Genomic DNA, 22,000 nt, shown 5'->3' with positions numbered 1-22,000 from the left:
TGACAAACCACAGATTTGTTTTTCTTTGACAAGCATGCATGTGTCTAAGACTCAGCTGGAAAAAAAGGAGGGGTCTATGTATTAGCAGCACTTGAAAATCTTTGCCATGCATCATACATACAGCAAGTGAAGGCATTATCGCACACAGTAACATCAGTGGGGCTGCCCAGCACAGACCCAGCATATCTTGGAGCACAGAACCTTCCTCGCTCCACCTTTACTAGACTGGAGCTACAGCAAACACACAGACCCAAGCTGCTACCAGACCTCCTTGCTCTAGTTTTGATGCACCCTGGATTGCAAAACAAAACAGGTTAGATCTGGGATGAGAGCTTGCAGCATCATAAATGAAGATATCCTCTAATGGCCAAGCTAAGCCCAGAAAAGGGAGTGTGAAGCAGGTGTCTGGGTTTTTTCCCCTCTAGGTTTCAGCTACAGGAAAATGTCAGGGGGTGCAGCCCTTTGTTGCAGTGTTACAGGAGATGTGGTTCCTTGAAGGGAGCTTGGAGGCCGGGAGCATTGCCTCCTGGTGGATAAAAGCGAGCAGCAATGGATTTGCTTTTAGGAAAATGACAGCAAAGCCCTTCTGAGCTCATACACACACCCCCAACACCAAACTGCTTTTACCTCCAGTGATTTCTGCAACATCCCATGCAGGAGGCACAGAAAGCACCCTGGCTTGTGTTCCCAATCTCACAAGTTAAAATCAGCTGCTGGCAGGTTTGGCGAATACACAGAAGAACGTCAGATTGATTTCTGTGTTGTTGTGTTTCATGGGTTTTTTTTGTTTTTTTTTTTTTTTTTTTTGTTTTTTGTTTTTTGTTTTTTGTTTTTAACTCTGCCTCCTGACTGCAGGGCAAGTCCAAACAAAAATTCATCCTGAAAGACTTGAAATCCATGTTTACCTCAGGCTCACAGTCTTACTGAACTCAGTAGCAGCTTTGCTTTTCGAAATACAAAGCTGAAGTTTCCCCCACCACTTAACCTTCAGCCAAGCTCTTCACCTGAGGCCCCTCTCCTTATTATCAGGTCTTTAGGTGAACTCTTTGCCCCAGGGTGAACTCACTCTCACAGAATCTGTTCTACAAAGTGCAAAGGAAACAGACAGTGAATTATTTTGCTTTTATCCCAAATAATCTCTCCTCTTTTGGTAACAGATCTTCAGTTGCTGTCAACTCCGGGTCTACTGCACACAAGAGCTGAACCACAGCCTGCAGGAATCAATACCATTGACTCTAATGAGTTCTGAATCATGCTTAGCTCTCCTGGAGATACATCCTGCTCTCCCAGCAAAGAAAAATACGGATGTCAGTAGATGCATTGACAGTAATGTATGCTAATGAGGGTAATGGAACCTAACAACATGTGAATTATTGATGTAGGCATGTTTAAACAGGAAAATCAGCACGGAATCACACCAGACCAATACACTCCAATATTTGTTCACCAACAGGCAATTGGAATGTGGTGGTCGTGAGAACACTCATTACCACTTTATTAGCTTGAAAGGATTTTTGTTAAGGTGTCCATGTCTCATCTGAGACGTGGATATACTTCACATCATGCAATAGTGTGTGTGTGATATCAATAAACCATTTGTACCAGCATCAGATGAGTTACTGCCACACATCTGTACTTTCCTCTGAGCTTCCCAGACATTTTCCATAAACCATATTGCTTTGCCTAAGTTATTTTTGCCTAATTGTAGTTATCAGAGTCATAGATAAGGGCCAGTTTATCCTCTCATTCACAGCAATTCATGGGAGCGTAACTCTCCTGAATGCAGTAAAATTGCTCCTAGTTGCCATGAGGCCCATGGGGAATGAAGTTAGCTCCTTTGTCTGGTTTGGCCCTGGTTCCCAGGATGTCAAGGCATTTGACTCAGTTCCATCATAAAATAAACTAAGTTTGTCTATCGAGACAGTTTTATCACATCATCATCATGTTCTCCTAATGTATTTAGAGAAAGTTCATTGCGTACCACAGTAAAAACAGGATGTATATTCAATAGTAATCAGTGTTAATTTTACTATTATTCCATTATCCTATGAGATCTAATCATTCCGTCGTGTACTTTCAAGTGAGTTGGCTCCATCTCTGTGGTAGCTGGGAACTACACTGCAGACAGGCTTTGTTTTTATAAGCATTGTTGGGGCATACAGATTTTTACGATCTCATCATGTCCTCACCAGGTTGCATTGATAGGCACCGGCGCTGCATCGATATAGACAAAAGATTTCCTAGCACATACTGCATCTAAGAAACCCCAGCCACCAACCTCAGCCAATCACTGTGGCACCTTTCTGGACATTTTAGTGCTGCATTCAGTGCTGAGAGTGTTGAGTGGGTGGGGGAGAAAGCTGTCCCCTGGCAGGAGGGACCAGTTGGGGAAACCAAACGCGGGATTGCTCCCTCACCACCCCATGCATGGGGGAATTCATGGGTAGAAAGCAGCATCACAGATGCCCAAATGAGCTTTGCGCAGCCACAGAGAAGAAAACAAACCTTGAGTGAGATAATTAAAATAGCTTCTTATTTTGAAAGAGTCATCACATTACTCTCAATGCAGGCAATTAATCTGGCTGATAACAATTATGCATTGTAAACTGCTCCTCAATTTCTCCAGTGCTTATAAGAGAAACACACTAAGCATTTTCCAGTTGCACGTACGAAGGAATATTTGGGTATCCTCTGAGGAGGGAAGGAGTTGGGGCAGCTGTGTGCTCATTTGCCTCGTTAAAACAGATAAACGCAGCATGAAAGACAACCTCTTTTATTTACTGTATAGACACTATGCCACAGCCCTTCTCATCAGAGACCACTGATGGACAAGGGGCAGTAGAACCCAAGGGGCAGTGGAACCCATCGGGCAGTAATCGCATGGGGATGTCCGTATGCATGGCCACGCAGGAATGCTGTTGGATTCTGCTTTACCTTTTCCGGAGCCGGGAACTGCAGGTGATTTACTTCCAAAGGCGTGATCAAAGGAACTGTCTGAAACCCATCTTCGCTGGATGGTTGTTTGCTGTTCTTGTCGTTCAAATTACTCCCCAGCTTCACCATGCTTGGACCTTGCTTTCCAGACCTAAGACCGGTGAGATGATCAGTGTCACAGGGGCAGTGGGAAGAGGATTTCTGCCTTGCCCACTCGCTCTGCCTTGGCATATTGCTTTCCTGGCTTTGCAGGCACACAGCGTGCCCCACCGAGGCTGACCTCACCCATGGATTTTGCAGTGCCTCACGCAGCCACCCCACAAACACATCCCTGTGCAACACGGCCGCTCCCAATGCCCCGGCATCGCCAACACCATCCCTGAGCAGCACCGACCGCCCCAACTCCTGCCCCATCCCTGGGACCAGCGCCCCTCCCGCTGCCCACCTGCACCCAGGTGCATCCCACGCCCTCCCCGATTTCCTGCATCCCCCTCGGAGCCGCAGCGACCCCCGGGGGCCGCACCCCCCCCCCCGCGCCCCTCCCGCCGCCCCCAGCCCCGACTTACTGCAAACCACGCGGTCACTGGCGGCGGCTCGGCGCGGGGGCGGGAAGGCTCCTCTTAATTTTTATTCGCCGCAACGAAATAAATGCAACGGGGAAGCGGGCGGCCGCCGCGTGCCGGCGGTGCTGAAGGGACAGCGCTGCGCGCGGCTGCGGCTCCGCAAGCGCGACTGAGGGCGGGCGCGGGCGGCTGCTCCCACCTCCCTCCTCCCGCCGCCGCCGCCGCCCGCCGCGAGCGCGCCCCCGCGCGGCCTCGGGCACCCCCTGGCGTTCCCGCCGCGCACGGCCGCGCGCCCCGGCGCCCCCTGCAGGCACCACGGGACACGGGGGCTGCTGGGGACTCGGGGCGCCCTTCAGGTCCAAGACTCAACAAGATTTTCGCTGTGACTACACCTCCTGCGGACCGGCCAGGAAAAGATACCTACAAAGAAAGACAGCGGAGCGTATCCCAAAGAGACGGGAGAATGCAGGGTCGTAGAATCCGTCATGCAGTCGTAGAATCGTTACGGTTGGAAAAGGTCATCTGGTCCAACCATCGGTCAATGACCATTATGGATTATGCTCTGTGGGTCTGAAGAGGCACACAGACCCACTCACTACGGATTATTGATTAAATTGGTACAATGTAATAACTTATGATTGTAGTGATACCAGAAATCAACCACCAGTACTCATCCGGGATGGGATCTGTGAAAATACATCACAGAATCATCGAATCATTAAGGTTGGAAAAGTCCACTAAGATCATCTTATTCAACCCCAACCCATCCCCACCATGCCTACTGACCATGTCCCTCAGTGCCACACCTGTGTGGTTCTTGAACACCTGCAGGGACGGTGACTCCACCACCTCCATGGGCAGCTCATTCCAACACCTCATCAGAACCAACAAGCTATAAACCCTGAAAAGCCCTTTGGTCGTGCTCGGCACAGAGATGAATGTCATGTTCGTCATTCGGCTCAGGATGATCATTAGGGCCTTCAACATGTGGAGGTTGTAAGAAAATCTGTAAGCACAAAAAGCAGATGATGACAGGAGCCCAGTCCTGTCCAAGACAGCAGCTCTCCAGATTCTACACCAAACCCTAGAGGGCTCTGCAGGTGCACTGGAGTAGGCTCCTATCTGACCATCGACATTCATTACATTACAGATTATACCACATGAAGTGTTGATTATCCAAAGTTAGTCGCAGACTCTGTAGTTACCCTTCTACTGAATGCATACATTTGAACTACTCCGGCTCCTCTCTCAGCAAAATAGCTGTTTTCAATTGAGGGATTGGGAAATTCTACAACAGAAGCAAAGGAAACAATTGCATTGTAACTCCACAGAAATGGCATGGTGGTTTTCTATCTTTATCTGGCAATTATAAAGGGACATGAGAGTGCTTTGTTGAAAAGCAAAATGATGCCTTTCATAGCCAAACCATTTTGATGCACGTCAACATCAGTACTGAATGTTCTGCTGTCCAAATACTGTCCTAGCAACAGGTAGATAGATCCTCTTACTTAAGAAAATGTCTTAAGCAACACTTTTTGCAAACACAGTCACATAATATCTCCAGAATCACTTGTGCAAACTCATGGGAAGTGCGGTTGCACCATGAAAAATGAAGTTGCAAATAAGGCACCTGCTTGTTCCGCATGCCTACTCCCATGAATACGGTGATATGCTTGCACAATTTAATGTATTACCTTCTGTTGGTTATACCTGAATACTCTTTCGAGTAACACAGCTAAGGAGCAATGAGGTGAATCCCATACCTTCTTGTGCATTACTACCACTGCTAAATACTCTCCACGTAGCTGCAAATGTACTGATAACTAAACAGAACTAAATTCTTCTGGGGATACTCCATATAACCCAGAGAACGCAGATCAATCTGCCAGCACTCGAGCACTGGCAGTTAGAGCCACGTTATCACTAGGAGAATCCCAGCAGTGAGAACCTGCAATAAGTGAGCAGATGCAGCTTTTACCTTATGACTTTTCAGAATAGGAGCACATTTCAGGCAATGTCTTTCAGTGGCACCATCTGAGAATTTTGGCAAAGTGGCAGAGGGAGTTGTGCAGAGATACTACATCCCTCAAAGCTGCCCCTGACATGACATCCCCCAGCTGCCATTTATTTTCTCCACGAGACTAAACCATCCCTGTAACTACTTCAGGTCATATGCCCGATTTCAGTTTGAAAATACCTCTTTGCCAAATGCCAGCTTCACAGACAGACACAAACTACCAGCAGTAAGTTTACAGAGCAGGGTGCTTTCTGGAAAAATACGCACGCTTCAAGTTGCCAGCAAGATCCTAAAAGAGAACATTCTCTACAGACAGCATGGAAGTAAACCCAAGTGAACACGAGAAGTGAATTCGCTCTTATGGAGCGAACACAGAGTCTGACATTTCCACCCACACAGAGCAGATCAGTGATGGCAATAAGACAAAGCAGCAATATGAGCAACACGAGGCTCCAAAGGAATAAACAACGTATGCCTTCTGTCAACAAAAATATATGCCTCTCTTGATTCTTTTAATAAGACTCCCGTGATGTATTATTTTCTATTTTCAGTTAAACAAATCAAAGTGGAATTACTGTTTTCATTACCAGTTTACACTGAGGATTATTGCCTGTCTTTAAGAGGCAGAGTATTTGTGGCAAGGTTTGGGTAGAACATCTCACCGTATTCAAGAATTCTGCAACTTGTAAACAAAATGTCAGTCACTCCGAGTCTGAGCATAGAAACCAACTGCTCTTCAATGCTTGTGAACATTATTTTCCGTATTTGCTCCATGATCTATGAAATTATTATGCTCATTATCTCTCTTCATCAAATATATTTCCTCCACACCGTGCACTTTCCTTATAGTGTTCTTGTAAATTATTGCAGGTAACGTTATTTTTATCTGCTTTCAAACACTGAAAAGGTGGTGTTAGGCACTGAATAAAAGTATTTGAAAACAGATGGTCAGGCTGAAGTTACTGAGAGGAGAAACGGCAAAACTTGAAGACACACCACGAGGGCAGCCTCAGGAAACCAGAGCAGTGGAGGCAGGGCAATGCTAGAACACCTGCCGCCTTGGGCTCTTCCAATGAAAGATCAGGTTTGTCTCTGACATTCCCATTAATTCATTTCAAAATGAGTCCGACAGAGCACCGACAACCACTGAGGAGTACAGGCATTCAGGAGACAGCTCAAGACAAACTCAGCCCTGATCTGAGTCTTCCAACTTAAGAAATCTATACAGTCACAAATTCAGATCTGAGTTTTCCTCTAGAAAACGCCATGATGCGAGAGAAAGTAATATTTAGAGCACATCAACATGGAATCTCACCATATCCTCAACTGAAATCCCAAGTCGACCTGATAAGGTTATAACAGGACAAGTCTCAGTGCCCAGCCATGCTCCAAGCTGCTCCTCATTGCACATCTCTGTTGTTCTGCTTGGTCTGGGATGACAGATTCCAGCGAGGAGTGCACGTGCGTTCTTTTCCTTGGGAGATCCTTCCCCAGACAAATTAGCATCACAGCCAAGAATTTTTACCCTGTATGGAATTAAAGAAACATTAAATATGAAGGGGTGTAAGAAGTGATCAAGGATATTTTAAGTTGGGTTTAACTACTTGTAGCTTTTTCTACGGAGGAGATCATCCATTACGCAGAATTCCGTCAGCGCTGCTGACTACCTTTCATGCATCCATTGGGAACAAGAAAATAAGCATACAGCAGAAGAGGAGAAAAAAGTGCCATGTTAATTTAGTATTCATTTCAAAATACAAGAGTTTGCAAAGATTCTGGAGGAGAGAGAGCATTGATCAGTGCCTTAATGAACCTTTCTGCACAGCTGTTTTAATCAGCCTCCATTCCTTGCCTATGCAGGAATGAATGGCAGGCATGCAATAAATGTCATGCATTCACAGCACGAACATGTTCTTGTCATGATCTCTGGGAAGACTAACGCTAATCAGATATGTTCATAAGCAGCCCAGCAACATTTGCAATTCAACAGAACCTCTCAGATTAGGCATGTGTGATTCTAAAATTTAAAGCAAGAAGTAGAGATCCTCTCACTGATAGGCCCTGTGCATACAGCACAGAAGATGCTATACAATCTGTCCTAAAAGGTGCCACAGACAACGGCAGGTTCAAGTACACACTGCTGGAAAGCCTATTATACTACACTCATTGTAGTATGGTCGCTTCAGTTTTTATGCAAATTCCCATAATCACAGTTATATAAGTGCTAATGCAATGAAAATATACATGACACACAAATGTGCCTGTGTCACCGAGTGCTATTTACAAGAGCAACAAATCAAAGTTGTATCCTGTTTGGTTTTATATTTAAGGATCTACTGTACACGCACATAAAATGTCTCTTCTGCACAAAATTTGTTTTAAGTCCCCCAGTCTCCTCCAAAAAATAGCATTGAATTGCCTGCTGAAGGCTATTCCTTAATCAGAGGCCATGGAAAATTGTATTAGATGTTTTGAAGTTAAAACATGAGCACTGACTACCAGTAAGAGCCCTAAAGACAAAGACATTTACTGGTATAAATGTTCAGTGAACACAAAGGTCACCTTATACTTTCCCAAAATCTGACCACGGTAGAAGCTTCACATCCTGCGCTCAACTTTTCTCAAGAGCTGAAATCTTTTTATGGAAGGAATCAGCAGTGAAATATGATTAGCATTGGCAATAGCCAAGTTATAACCTCACAGGCCATAGGATTGCAGAATCACTACTGTTAGGGGAGAAGAATCTGATTCATCTCAACACCAGAGCAGATGGGGCAGGAGTAGAAGAGCTGCCTGGCAAGCCAAGCCTCCAGTTTGCAGGAAATGGGGTTTTATCTGAACTGGAGGCTTTGTTCCAAATCAGGCAGGAAACAAACTTCTCTGAAAATGTCCACAAACTGGAAATTCCCAGAAAGGTCACTTCAGAAATATCAGAAGACTTCCAAAACACAGACGTCAATGTTCCCAAGCCTCGGCTGATCAGTGGCACTGTCTCTGTCAACAGCAGCTCAGCACGGTAGCACTGGGAGCCCCCAAACCCCCCTGGCTCAGTGCAGCCCTGCCACTGAGGTCTGCCCTGGGAAGCCTGCCCAAAGTCACAGCTCCTCATCAGGGGCCTGCCTCTGGCCAAGCCTCCTAGCACTTCCAGGCATGGAAATCAAAGTGGAGATCAAACTCCCAGGATTTTCTTCCTTTTACAGTAGTTTGGAAGTGGTAGCCTAACAGAATGGGCTAGAGTTTCAAGCCCTCAAGCCATGGTGTCTCTGGGCAGACATGAGAGGCTTCAGCTCCCGGGATGACAGACAAGAAGTGCTCCAGGAGCCAGAGGACCTCAATTTGGAAAGAACTCACCAAGTTGGAAAACTTCCAATCAAAACATTTCAGGCCCAGCAGATGTGCTATTTCCCATTAAACTTTGCTTTACCAGTAAATTTCTAACCGAAGACCTTACTCTCCATCACTTAGTTTCCTATAGAATCATCTGTATTTATGAAAACCTGGTACAAAACAATGGTTTTTCAGACCAGCTCTGAGATGTTGAGACAAAGGCTGGCACTGGTGCTTACTGATAGAGGAATTCAGCAATGCCTCCAGCTACTCCACCAACCCTGGCTGCTCCCTCCCACCTCTATACCATAGCGTACCTCCTTAGATCTCCTGGCAACTGTTCACAGGGCTGAGCTTAAAGAACTGTTCTTGAACTTTCCGAATATCCAAGAGTTTTTGTTCTGTGTAGAAAGGTAAATTATGTCCTGAGAAAAAAGGCTGCAGTGCAAAGAATCATCACAACCTCTATATTCGCACATCTGCTTCGGTTCACACTCCAAGTGAGATTTGTTATTAAAAACTTCAGGTAACTGATATGCGTTTTGAAGAATGTGAAAGAACAACACTGCTACCCAGGATCCACAGCAGGATGGGATGACACTTGTTTTTGCTTCTGCAGTGATGATTAAGGACTTCAGAGAAGGGTCAGCTGCTCGATGAATCTCAAGTGTGTGATCTAGTGCCCTGAAGTTCCCTTATTTATTTCTGATTCCTTTTAAGAAAGAGTTTAAATAAAGTTCTTCCTGTATAAACAATTCATTTTCTTTCATGGCACTTACTTAGATCATATAAGTGTATTTTAACACAACACAACAATTATTTTCTTTTTTGCAGTTTTTACCTAAGTGATCATGTGAAGGAAAAGAAGAATCCATTGCAACAGGGATCTGAGGATGGTGACAGTGCACATGTCAGCTGGATCGCCTCGTACATCCTGAGCTCGATTCTTCTCCAGATCAGTTTCTCAGTAGCTTCACTGCTTTGACAGCCTTTGTTCACAACGGTACCTTTGAAAGCTAGTTACTGCAACAGAAAGCTAGACAAAGAGCTAGAAACTGAGCCTAGGAAAATTAGGAATCACCCAAAGAGTTAGAAATGGAGCCTAGACCAGCGGATACCTTTTTGTCCTGCTGCATTAGCTGGTTTGTCCCAGAGTGATTTCAAGCATAAGATCCCTTTCAAAGTACCACCAACCAGAAGTTCTTTTCTATTAGCAGATCCCAACCGATGAATTATATTGTCACTACTACAGGGTTTTTGGGATGGGGTTGCTTGCTGGCCCCTGCCTGTGCTTTCACACACCTCACAGGCTGGGAAGCTCTGCTGCTCACCACCTTCTCCTCCAGACGTGAGCTGTATTCTTGAGTGAGCTGGAAGTGAGATGAAGGCAGAACGAGGGCATGTTGGGAAAGGGCTAAAATGAGTAGGTAAGAAGACAGATGTTAACAAATATAAAGTCATATGGCAAGGTTAATGCTGCGTGCGCCTTCTCCTCAAATCATCATCACACCTGGATGAAAAAGCTGCAGCACAGCAGAAGCACAAAAGCTTCATTTTCAGGGCCGCTTCCATCCGTGCAAGTAAGGGGACCAACTGCAGCTGCAGCTTACAAGAAAAGAAACATCAGAGCAGCAACTCTACAGCTTACAGTCAGAGTGTAAACTAACTGCTCTTCATGCAAACATTTCACTGACAGAACAGGAAGACTGTATCCTTTATTAAATAAATAACTACATACATGCGACTCCAAGCATGAATTTTGAAAATACCAAAGAACTATGACATTTTTGCTCTGCCAGAAAAATGATCGTGTCTTGATTGAGTACTTTGCTTTCTCACTTCCTTTTACAAGCTGAAATGTCAACTATTTCAAGTAAAATCAGAATATTACTCAACTGCAAATCAGAAAAACAAAACCTTGATGCCAGAACTGGAGGACACATGCCATTTACATATTTGCAGTTGTGCTGTTAAGTAAACAGAGATTAAACCCTTCCAAATGCTTTGCTGCTTAATGACACAATCACTGGCATGTTATTAAAGCTCAGCGCTCTGACATTCCAGTCATTATCTCTGCAAACAGTAAGACATTATGCAATGAGAAAACCATCCTTTTATTGAAACTAAAGATGTCTAATTGTGACAGGTGAATGTTTTATCTATGAAGCTCACATACACACTATTTTTATGCAATCTTTGTGTTCCATTTACACAATTCGCTAGTTTAAAAGGCTTTAGCAGTCAATCAAGAGTCCAAGCATAAAACTCCAAAACAGAAGAAAATTATACTGTGTTAATGAAGTCAGTTAGATGAATGCCTTCTGGTTATGATGATATCATTATGTGCCTCATGATGAACAGTAAGGCAGAAAACGCTCACCTGGTTTCAAATTCAAAATGTTTGCTGAGATTCATGTACGAGTGGATGAATGAACAGAAAGGTAATTGTGTGTTATTTTAATATAACAAAATCAAAATTATTCAAATCACCAAGAACAAAAGTGTTTCTATATACTGTGTGGGGTTCTGCTTTACTGAGTTTATGTTTATGATTCTGACAGGCTACAAAAAAAAGAATAAAATAGACATCAACACTAAAAGTGCGTCTTTATTCTTTTACAAGCAAACTGTCACAATACTATGCTCATTAAAAAGCTTTCAAAAACTAATAACTAAGCGAAACATTACACTTAATGACTTCAAATGTCTTGCAACAGAGCTGTTTAAGCCATTCTAAAAACAAACCTATGGAACAGCAGAAACATATATGCCAAACAAAGAACAGAGAAACAGCGTTCATGTAAATCATTTGTAGTCTTATCACTAATTTTGGTAAGAACTAGATGAAAACAATTTCACTACTTTTATATTTCCTTTTGGCTTGCATCTTCCTTTGTGTTCTTGCTACACCCAACCAAAGATGGACTCCTCCTAGGGAAAAAGAGATGACAAAAGTGAAGTGGTACATTCCCTTTAACAGAAAAAAAGAAAGTTAGATGTGAAGTGTGACAAACAGACTGTTCAAATCCTCAGGCGCACATCGCATGTATAGGCAGCCCACAGACAGACCACTAAACTACATACAGGAGATTTCTGTAAGAGGCCAGCTAGAACTCACAAGAAGCTTCCACAGCACCTAAGCGTAAGGGCATCCTTACACTAGTGTTTCTCCTTCCCCAAGCTGTTATGCCCACTCTTCCCACTCAGCCTCTCCCCAGAACAGGCCTACACGTATTTCTGTTGATAGTGTTCTCAGTGCCAACCACCAGCATCGCTCACTGGATCACAGAAAAAAAGTTTTATAGCCATAGAGCTAAAATGTGAAATCACAAGAGCACGTCAACTTGTACTTTAAACAATTCCTAAATGCTGTACCTTTCTGTCCTCTGCAGACAGTGCATGTCCCCTCCAGTATTTGCTGAGGGCAGACATAAAATGTGTGCATACATTTGAATGTTGACACCATATGGACATTGACCCAAGTTTTTCAACATGTTGTGATTAATCATCCGGGGTTAAAGAGAGAAACTGCATGATGAAACATTTCCCCACTCCAGTGAGAAAGCCATGAGCGAGCTGCAGAGACGAGAGGAAGCAAACGGCCCTAGTGGCAGACTTGGTGTAGAACAGCTAGGAACAGTCATTAACACAGCATGCACAAAGAAGTGTAGGGCAGGAACAGGGATTGTGCCTTTGTAAGGGAAAACCCACTTCTCTGTGCTGGGAGCGCATACAACCCATTCTGCTGAGCACAAACGCCCTCTGCTCCATACCCCCTCTGATTAAAATCTTGAAAAATAAATGAGCCCAACATCATTAATACTGAAGTGTAAGGCTGGCACTTATTAATAACAATAACAAATATCAGTGCATCTTTTTTTATTTTATTATTTTGCTTATTATTTAAGCTTGTTTGGCAATCGACTCCATACATACCCTGTCCAGGGAGAGTGCCTCCTTCTGTGAACTTTGGTTCATATCGTTGCCTACGGGACAATATTAGTTGGAGATATATCAGCATTTTCAGTAAACTGAATCTGATCTTGCAGCATTCCAGAGACTAAATAGGTAGCATTAAAAGTCACATAGATTGTTTCGGTCCAAATAACCATTAATAGAGGATATAAAATGCAGCATTAATTTTCTAGCTCTATTAATCTTGAAAAACAAAATGATGCAAATTTATTCAGTTTTGTTGATCCCTATCTAAAAGTCTGCCAGAATTATTTCATTTGCTTCTCATTCAGTGAAACATTCAGATCAATAGGAGACTTATCTCCTTGATTTGGTGTTGTGCAAAATCCACTGATTAGAAAGAAGGTGTTAAAATTGATGGTTTCCAGCTAAATAGAGCTTAATAGTAGATTCTCAATTAAAGCTCCTGAAAAATGAGGTACAATTAGAATTAAAGGTACAAGAAGTGTCTGATTTTTTTGTTTGTTTTGTTGTGTTTTTCTTGTTTTTCTTGTTTGTTTGGTGGTGGTGTTTGGTTGGTTGGTTTTTGTTTATTTGTTATTTGTTGGGTTTTTTCTTTTTTTTTCCACTTCTTTGAGGTGTTTGTTTTTTTTAAAGAGTTAGTAGGACTTACATATAAATGTAATATTTTCCCTCCAGATGACAAAAAGAAATGAATCTTTGAAAACAAGGATGGGCCCTGTCTACTCAGTTCCACCATAAATACAAGCTCAACAAAGTAGCGCATTGCATATCCATAACAACCAGCAAAGCAAATCAGCAACCAGTGTGCTGAGATGGCAAATCCAAAGAGGTGATTTTGTATTAGCAGCATTCTCAGTTGTTGTTTTTTTTTATAATAACTTGAAATTTTGGAGGCAATCACATATTGAAGATTTCTACTCCTTTTTCCCTGTCTCCTGTTCTCCTTTTTCTTAAAAGCAAGCAAAGACATATTGTAGAAGACTTACTTATTTTTTTCTTTACTGACTGCTAAGTTCTTCATACACATTAATGTCTGTACACTAAGATTTTGCAAAGATCTAAGCTGCAGCAGAAAGCACATGGAAGCTGCTGGATTCAAAGCCTTTAAGTTGAGTAGAGAAGCACAGCTTTACAATGGTTTCTGCAACAGGTTTATCAAGGGATAACGTCCTAAGATACCTCTTGTGAAAGACAAACCTCTCCTGGCTGGGAGGAATGGTTGAGCTCAAGAGGAAGGGTACCCATGCCCGCCTCTGTGGAGTCGCTAGGCAGCACAGGTACTTCCTTGTGCAAGCATGAGACAGATACAGTGTTAGGCTTGCCATTAATGAGTGTCTCTCATCATCATAAACAAATGAGCAGTAATATGGATGAACTATACGGCATATAGAGAAGCAGAGAGATAGCATTCTAAACGACTAAGACAACAAAGTAATTATCAGAGCTAAGAAATAGTTTCCAAATGGGGAGCGATTACATAGGTTGGACTTTGGCAGCTTGAGAGAGAACTAGGTAGAAAATTTGACAAAGGCCAGTGGAGTCATGATGGGTATAAATAATACAATAGCACACAATTAATATACTGCATCTTGTAATAGCAGAATTAATTAGAAGTTGGCTTTAGATCGAACAGAAGTGCTTTCCCACATGATGCTGAATATTTACAGAATAATTGCAAAAGATGTTGAGGAGTTTCTTCTATTGTTCCAACAACATCCACTGTAGATTGCATAGTACAGGCCACTGGAGTAGACACATTTGGGTTCTGAACCAGAAATGCACTTCTTTTGTTCTCATGAAGATGAATGTTGAGGGAGCAACAATAAAATTTTATTAAAGCTGGCAACAAATGACATAAATTTTGGTATATAACTCTTAACATGCATATTTGTGGAAACTTCTACCAGCCCGAATGTAAACTAAGCAGAAGCACTGCACATGAGGACGTTGTTTTTAATTTACCCGGTGACTTCTTATGGATTAGTATATTCTCTGTCCTAAAAACTAATCAGACTAGGAGGCCAGAAATTCCAATTACAGATGTAAGCATACACTGCATTATCTTAAATTGCGCAGCAACCACAATGCCTCTAACTGAAGTTGTCTCAGGGCAGAGCACCACTTTTCATTCCCTAGTCATTTGCCAGTAATGGAATAGCTGTATTCAGGGCACAGTGTGAGGACAGGTTTGATGATTCTGTTAAATTGTATTACAGTTACCTTTGGGGAGCATCTAATTTATTTATTGCCAGTATGAAACCAACCACTATTTTCCACTTTTCCAATTTGAAGAAATAAATTATTATTCATCCAAGTGCTGCCTTAGATCAGCCTGAGGACAATAGTTTAATTACATAGTTCGTGTGTTCAGAAAACCTTGCAGATATTTTGGGTTCATATTTTTAATCTTACAGACTGCAGAAAACACTCTTGCTGCACTTCTTACAAAGTCATACACTTTTTATAGAACCTTCAACAAAACAAAAGAGTTGATCAAATATGGCTAGAAGCATTTAAAGGATGTAATGAAATCCATAATTTGTGAGTTGTGAAGCATGTTACCCAAAATAAACAGCTTAACAGACCTTAAACCTAGAGATCTTAAGTCAAAGGGCTTGCATCAATGACTTGTTTTCTCTAGTGTAACAAATATTACGAATTCCTTACTTACCTTCTCCATTGAACTGACTGCAAGTCAAAAGTCGATGTCTGAACTTCTCATTTTCTTCAAGCATTTTTGAAATTACTTTCCAGACTTTAAGCCAGACTTTGGACTGAAAGATAAAAATGAATTTTCTCAATGAAGCATACAAAAAGGTTGCGTAAAAACATCTCTTATACGGCAGAACCTTGAATTCTCCAGCATGACTGTGAAATCTAGCTGGCTTTTTTGGTGGAGGATTTTTTTTTTTGGGGGGGGGGGGGGAAGGTGTAACACCAAGGAGGAAAATTGGAGGAAGGATATATCCATGGGATATACTGGAAGAGTCATCTCAATTTAAAAGTCAACAAACTTTGAATTACTGCCTGCTTTTCCACATGAGATATCATGGTACTTTCTTGTCTAGCATCCTTGTTCCAGTATAACAATGGCCTAGCCTATCTCATATCAAGTTGGTATTAATCTGTTTCATAGATGCTGATGACTTTTATTTTAGAGGCATAAAACTCCATCTATAGTGGGCTTATTTCAAGCACGCATTGAAAATATTAAATTGGAACTGCTGACAATGGCATTCAGACAAAGAGGCAGACTAACAAATATAAATGGATGTTAACATGCTAACGTTACGACTTCTGCTGGACCCCATCCGTGAAACTAGTTTAAATCTAAAGATAATTCCTTTCTCATGGACATTTATTGCTAAAACATAATACATTTTCCTCGTTCTTTTTGAAGACTACTTTTAATGTACTGGGAGAGTGATATTATAGTATGTTATTAGCTGTTCCTCTGAAGTCCGTAATATTTTTCAGGCTTTAAATCAAGTATCTGTGACATTACTGTATTATAGTCTAGCTGATTACTTGTACCTAACACATTACAAAATCTCCTAATGGGTTACTCTTTGTGCCTTTTTAAATTTCAAGCATTTGTTGAACTACTGAACGGGAACAGAAATACGTTTGTGAAACAGAAAGTAATTTCGCATCGCTGTCACTGTTATGTTAATACCTATTGTTCTTGCCTTCATTTCTTTCTTACCCGTGGAATTTCTTTGCTTAAAATAAAAGAGGAAGAGGATGAGCAGAAGTTTTTACCTGCTGGGTTTCACCGAGCAAGGTGTGCAGTGCCCTGGCCCCAATCCAGCAAAACATTTCAGTACATGCTTTAAGTCAACAGAATACTCTCATTCTTCAAGGTAAGCGCGCACTTAAGTGCTTTATTGAATGAGAGCCAGAATTTTAAAGCCCCCAGAGAGGGAAAATAATCCCATTTTTCTTTTCGGTAAGTAAGGCTTTCAGTAACAGACTACCAATTCAATCTTTTAATCTCCCTTATGTTCTCACACAGACACATACAGAACAAGCAGGAAGCTATTATCTCAAATGCAAAGGCAGCTCATTCAGCTCCTGCATTTCATACCTTCTTCTTCTTTCGTTTAATTACTTTTTTAACTTTTCTTGAAGGGAAGGGAAAGTCAAAGGCATCAGCCTCTTCCTCTCGAGGGTCACCTAGGAGGAGAGATTGGAAAGCATATCCTGAATGTTTACAGTAAATCCCTGAGGAAGCTGTCGTTTCCCCATCTTCCAGAGATGCTTATTTTTGGTCCCAGCGTGTTACAGAACATCAGTCCTCATGTCATGCTATCATCTAGCTCATTTTCTGCATTATAACCATGTGGCAAGTCTCACAAAATTCACTGGAAAGATTTCAAAACAATACAGAAACTACAAATGAAGACAACAGGCACCTGGGCTCTGGAATTCTGGACAACTGCTTTCCAAGGTTTTTTGCGTGAAAGTGTGAACCATGCAAGGATGCTGAACTCAGCCATGGCTGTGGGCATGTCCCCTCCTGCAGCAGGGCTGCAGGTAAACCAGCAGCCTGCAGGCCATCACAGCCACAGCGAGCCATGTCATGGGAGCAGGGCTTCCTGTTCCCAGCAGGCCTCTGAGCCACTGCTTGGCATCACTTAGATAACAATCCAGCAGAACCGGTGCTACTTATCACTGACTAATGTAGCATTTCCCTTTGTCATCTTTAGAAAAATGGCTTCTAAGAAGAGGGAAAGATACAAGAAAATGAAAACGTCTGAAGATAAGCAAGTTAGTAACGCTCGGGACCGCCCTACCTTTGTCACTCAGCATTTCATAAAATCATAGAATGGCTTGGGTTGGAAGGGATCCCAAGGATCATCAAGTTCCAACCTCCCTGCCACAGGCAGGGTCACCAACCTCCAAATCTGGTACTAGACCAGGTTGCCCAGTGCCCCACCCAACTTGGTCTTGAACACCTCCAGAGACAGAGCATCCCCAAAGAATAAGACATTTCAGACTGTGGCTTTCCAGACGTGCGCAGTAACAAGACACTGAATCTTGATGCCAGCTTGTCACAAGTTGCTCAGTCCAGTGTGATGCTTTCTATTTTTCCCAGCTCCCAACCCCAGCTTCTCCTCCAGAAGCCAGGTCACACTCTCCATTTTCACTCCATTTCATCCTGTGCAGCAGAGCTATGTTTCATAACAGATTGCAACCAGTGGGAAACTGCTCAATCTCTTTTTCTGTGCTTTAAATAAATAAAAGGCACCCACACCCATGCCCATCCCAACTTTATTTGGTCCCAGCCACACAGAAAGAAAATTAAGAAACATCTTCAAGCAGTTGCAGTGGGGAAGGAGCAAGCAGCACAGCAGGACTCTGGTTAGACAGAAATCACTTGAGAAAAGGCAGAAAAAACCCAGAAACAAAGTGTGTAACACAGCAGCTCTGTGGACATTGCTTAGGAGTTGGACTCTATGATCCCTATGGGTCCCTTCCAACTCAGAATGTTCTATGATCCTTATTTTTGGTCTCATCACAGGAAAGGATGAGGTAGGCTGCCCCGGACACAGCCACCTCACCTTGCAGGATGGTGACACTGCAGCTCAACAGCATAAGAGTTTGTGGCAGAAGTAATGAATTTTCAACTCACATGAGTTGAACAGCATATTCAAGCTCCTCCCTAAGCACCCAGTCTGACTGAACCCAGCACATTAAAAAAACTTTGGTGCCATGTTCACCTCCCAGCGTACATAGTCTGACTGGGCTACCACATGGAAACGGCCTACCCGCAGAGGAGGACATGGCGGAGACTGAGCGCAGCCTGTGCTCTCCTGAGGCATGGGGTTCCCCGGGCTCAGCAACACATACCACAGCGCAGGCTGACGCGCTTCACCCCAGCACAGCTCCCTGCGGCCTGCACCCTGCCAGCAGCAGCCGACGGCCTGGGGTCAGCCTCATCTCTCAGCGTCGGGGCAGCCCTCCATCCCCTGGTCCTGTCCGCGAAGCTCTGCCGGGAAAGCGGGCTCCCAGCCTGGTCTCTCTCAGCCTGCTGGCAGCCCCTGCCATAGCGGATGATGGATCCGCAGCGGTGTGAGCCAAAGCTGTGGACATAAACGTGCTGCACGTGCGGCCTCGCCTTGCCACGGCCTGGCTCCATGTTGGTGGGCAGCCTGCTGTGCTGTGAGGCACTGAGCAGCGGGGGCTGAGTACCTGGCGGGAATGCAGAGCACCCTCCTGCCCCGTCCCATGGGCCGCCACTGCCCCATTGCAGCATCCTGGCTTGGCAATGGGAAACAGAAAGGACATGCTGTCTGAGCGGGAAGGAATAGTGAGCTTAGTGCAAAGCGGGCCTTGTACCATCCAGTCACACGTACACAAGATGGTTTCCCACAGAATTCCAGCAGTTCAGGAAGCACCCTTGGTTTAATGGTCCTGCTCCAAGCTGGGTATAACCCAGTACCCTGTCAAAAAAACTGCCCCGACTGAGATAGTAATCTACCCCACAAAGTTGCCTTTGGCCACCATTATAGAATCACAGAGTGGTTTGTGTTGGAAGGGACCCTAAAGACCATCTAGTACCAATCCCTCTGCCATGGCAGGGGTAGATCCCACCTGACCAGATTGCTCAAAGCCCCATCCAACCTGGCCTTGAGCATCTCCAGAGATGGAGAATCCACAGCTTCTCTGGGCAGCCTGTGCCAGTGCCTCACACCCTCATAGTAAATAATTTCTTTGTTACATCTAATCTCAGTCTACTCTCCTTTAATTAAGATTTAACACAGTGTATGCAGCCTGAAGTCATACGTTAATACATTTGATGCACCTTATTGATACAGTGATACTCAGGGCTCCAGGCTAAAGGCAATGATGTATTGTCAGCCTTTGCTGCGATTTCCAGAAGAGGAACTGGCCTCTTTAGTGAGGGTATTCCTACAGTTCCTGCACTGAAACCATGAGCTTCACACCAGTATACCCCAAGCTAACAGCCAGTCGGCCAGGGGATGGGTGGGCACCCAGCTGCGGAGTGAGCATATAGGGAACATTAAACGCGTGTTGTCATTTCATCCTTCAAGCAACAGCTGGTGGATGCAGGCACTGTGTGACACCATCACAGCCAGGAGCCCTACCCTGGAACAGACTCTCCATGGGAAGAGGGCCACTGCAGCACTGGGGCTAGGAGGTATCGCTGGTGACCAGCAGGATTTCTCAAACCACTGAAAAGCATCCATCCCATTGATCTTTGCTTTGGCACTGAAATACTGCTCAATATTATTTCCAGAGGCCATCAGCGGAGGGTGAGATCCCTCGAGGTCCCTTGTCCCCTTGGCAAAGCAGGGTGCTGCACAGGGTGCTGTGCAGAAGGACCCCAGCAGATGGCAGCCTTACCTACAGAACTGGCGCTTCCAGCCCTGCAGGAACCTGCAGTGGTACAGGGAGCCAAGGGGAGGGGAAAAAAAAAAACACTTTCTGCGAAGTATCCCAGGATTTTCAGCTATTTTATACACTGTCAGAAAACGGCAGTTTGTGTACGTAGTTGAAAAAGAGGGAAATAACTTCCAGAGGCACAGCCTGACAGTTTGCCAGGGTATTTTTTTTTTTTTTTTTTTTACTTCCCAGTGATAGAAGGCACCTTTCGCAGGCTGCAAAGCATGAGGAGCAGAAAAGAAGTTGTAGATATATAATAGAACCACCAACCGAATCACTTCAAAAAGTAAAAATCAAACAAATCCACCAGGGACTGCCTCTCTCCTTTTCAAAGATCTGAGCTGACATTTGGGCCTAGTGAGGTAGCCAGTGCGCCTAATTTGAGGGAATTAAGCACAGGATGAGGTAACCAATTAAAGACTGGTTCTGCTGCGCAAACTTCATCATGTCCATTAATCACAAAGCCTGGGTAAAGAAAGCACTTCTTTTGCTGAAATACACAGGTCTTGTTCCACATCCCCCACGGAACAGAAATACACACTTGCAAACCTAAGCAGGACCCATTTCAGTACATGCTCTCGCTGCACTTTGCATGAACACTTGCTGCTGTATGTTCCTGAACAGGAGCTCGCCTTGCCAGCTGGCAGGCTGCTCCCTTCCTATGGCCCTTTCAGGGCATCAGAGCTGCCAAACCAGTGGTTCATTCATCTGTATTTATGGCGTTTTCTCTCACCCTTTTAATACAAATACACGTCCCTTGTGTGACACATTTTGCCTGCTTTCCTCAGCAGCGCATTGCCAGGACTTCAATGTCAAAAGCAAATTCAGCTCAGCCCCCATTTAGAAACTACTTCTACTGACAAAATCAATGCCCCCTAAACATTCTGAGAAATCTGCAGAACTGGGTATTTGAGCTATTTTTGCTGCACGCTGTTCTGCACCCCCCTTTCCCAGTGTGACCAGACCAGAAGCGAGCCACTGCTTCGCTCCTTGTTGCTGTGAACAAACAGCTCAGCTTTTCACCACGTCTTCAACTGGGTAGGTAAAAATAGAGCGGGCGGTAGCGTTCAGCCTGCACCTCATCACGCTGCTTGTTTTGTATTCAAATGTCACCTTCTCCAGCTCAGAACTTGCATTGTTTCCTGAAATCTGTTGTTTCAGTTTTACTTTGGTCAAGTATGCATCATCTTCTACTAACCTCAAATACCATTTTAAAATGAGATAGGTTTGGTGGTAGCATGCCTTACAATGTATGTCAGGAAGGAAGGAAAGAGCCAACAGGGCACTGCTGCTGCACTTCTAGTGATGCATCCTATGTCACTCCCCTGCAACAACGAAACTTGCTCTTGTTTAAGAACTGCTCTTCTATGAGGATTCTTTGCAGTGCACTACAAGGAATTATTCAGCGTAATTCTGGCAAGGCAGGTTGCTAATTAAATATTACATTAACCTGATCAAATTGTGAATTCATCTGAAATATGAATTTTAACACTGTTAACAGAGGTTTTTATGTGAAAAATATGCTAATTCTGAGAACAGCTCCAGTCAAACCTTGTTAATTGTATCCTCAACAGCAGCACAAACAATTACTGTACCTCTGTCATTCTCATAGAAGGCTTGATCAGAGTCACTGGAGTGAGGTATTTCATTAGAACGTGGTGACTTTACAGAACACGCTGGTGAACATTTATTATTGTAACTAGGAATCATTATCAAAACAAAACTCACCACCTCTGGTAAATCCAAGCAATGCATTATGCCTCCAGTTTTTGCTTACTTGTAACATTTCTTAATTCGCAGCAGATCTCAC

General features: G+C 43.7%; 2 protein-coding genes across 7 annotated transcripts in view; both read right to left on the bottom strand.

Moving 5' to 3' along the window:
• LOC110405337 (neuron-specific protein family member 2) overlaps positions 1–3,698 on the bottom strand; it is a 37,248-nt gene extending 33,550 nt beyond the window's left edge. The window contains exons 1-2 of one of the 2 annotated variants that reach the window (XM_021410559.1): positions 3,501–3,698; positions 2,935–3,091 (exon numbers count right to left, since the gene is read on the bottom strand). In XM_021410559.1, coding sequence (XP_021266234.1) covers positions 2,935–3,063 — 129 coding nt within the window. In that variant the 5' untranslated portion in view covers positions 3,064–3,091; positions 3,501–3,698. The remainder of the gene's footprint in view (positions 1–2,934; positions 3,092–3,500) is intronic. The other variant, XM_021410558.1, reaches the window with a different exon arrangement.
• On the bottom strand, positions 11,432–20,322 carry C12H5orf47 (chromosome 12 C5orf47 homolog). Of its 5 annotated transcripts, none has more exons than XM_021410954.1 (5): positions 18,634–20,322; positions 16,868–16,956; positions 15,452–15,554; positions 12,778–12,827; positions 11,432–11,772 (listed from the first exon to the last, which is right to left on the bottom strand). In XM_021410954.1, the coding sequence occupies exons 1-5, from the start codon at positions 19,037–19,039 to the stop codon at positions 11,746–11,748; spliced, it is 675 nt and encodes a 224-aa protein (XP_021266629.1). In that variant the 5' UTR covers positions 19,040–20,322; the 3' UTR covers positions 11,432–11,745. The 5 variants fall into 5 exon arrangements, 4 of the variants coding, with proteins under 4 accessions (XP_021266629.1, XP_021266631.1, XP_021266630.1 ...); XM_021410956.1 differs by lacking the exon at positions 18,634–20,322 and adding an exon at positions 18,552–18,626; XM_021410955.1 differs by lacking the exon at positions 18,634–20,322 and adding an exon at positions 18,345–18,545.

The sequence above is a fragment of the Numida meleagris genome, chromosome 12, assembly GCF_002078875.1.
Source record: "Numida meleagris isolate 19003 breed g44 Domestic line chromosome 12, NumMel1.0, whole genome shotgun sequence".
NCBI classification, from domain to species: Eukaryota; Metazoa; Chordata; class Aves; order Galliformes; family Numididae; genus Numida; species Numida meleagris.
The sequence above is the reverse complement of the archived record's forward strand: the minus strand, read 5'-3'. Positions and strand labels throughout refer to the sequence as shown.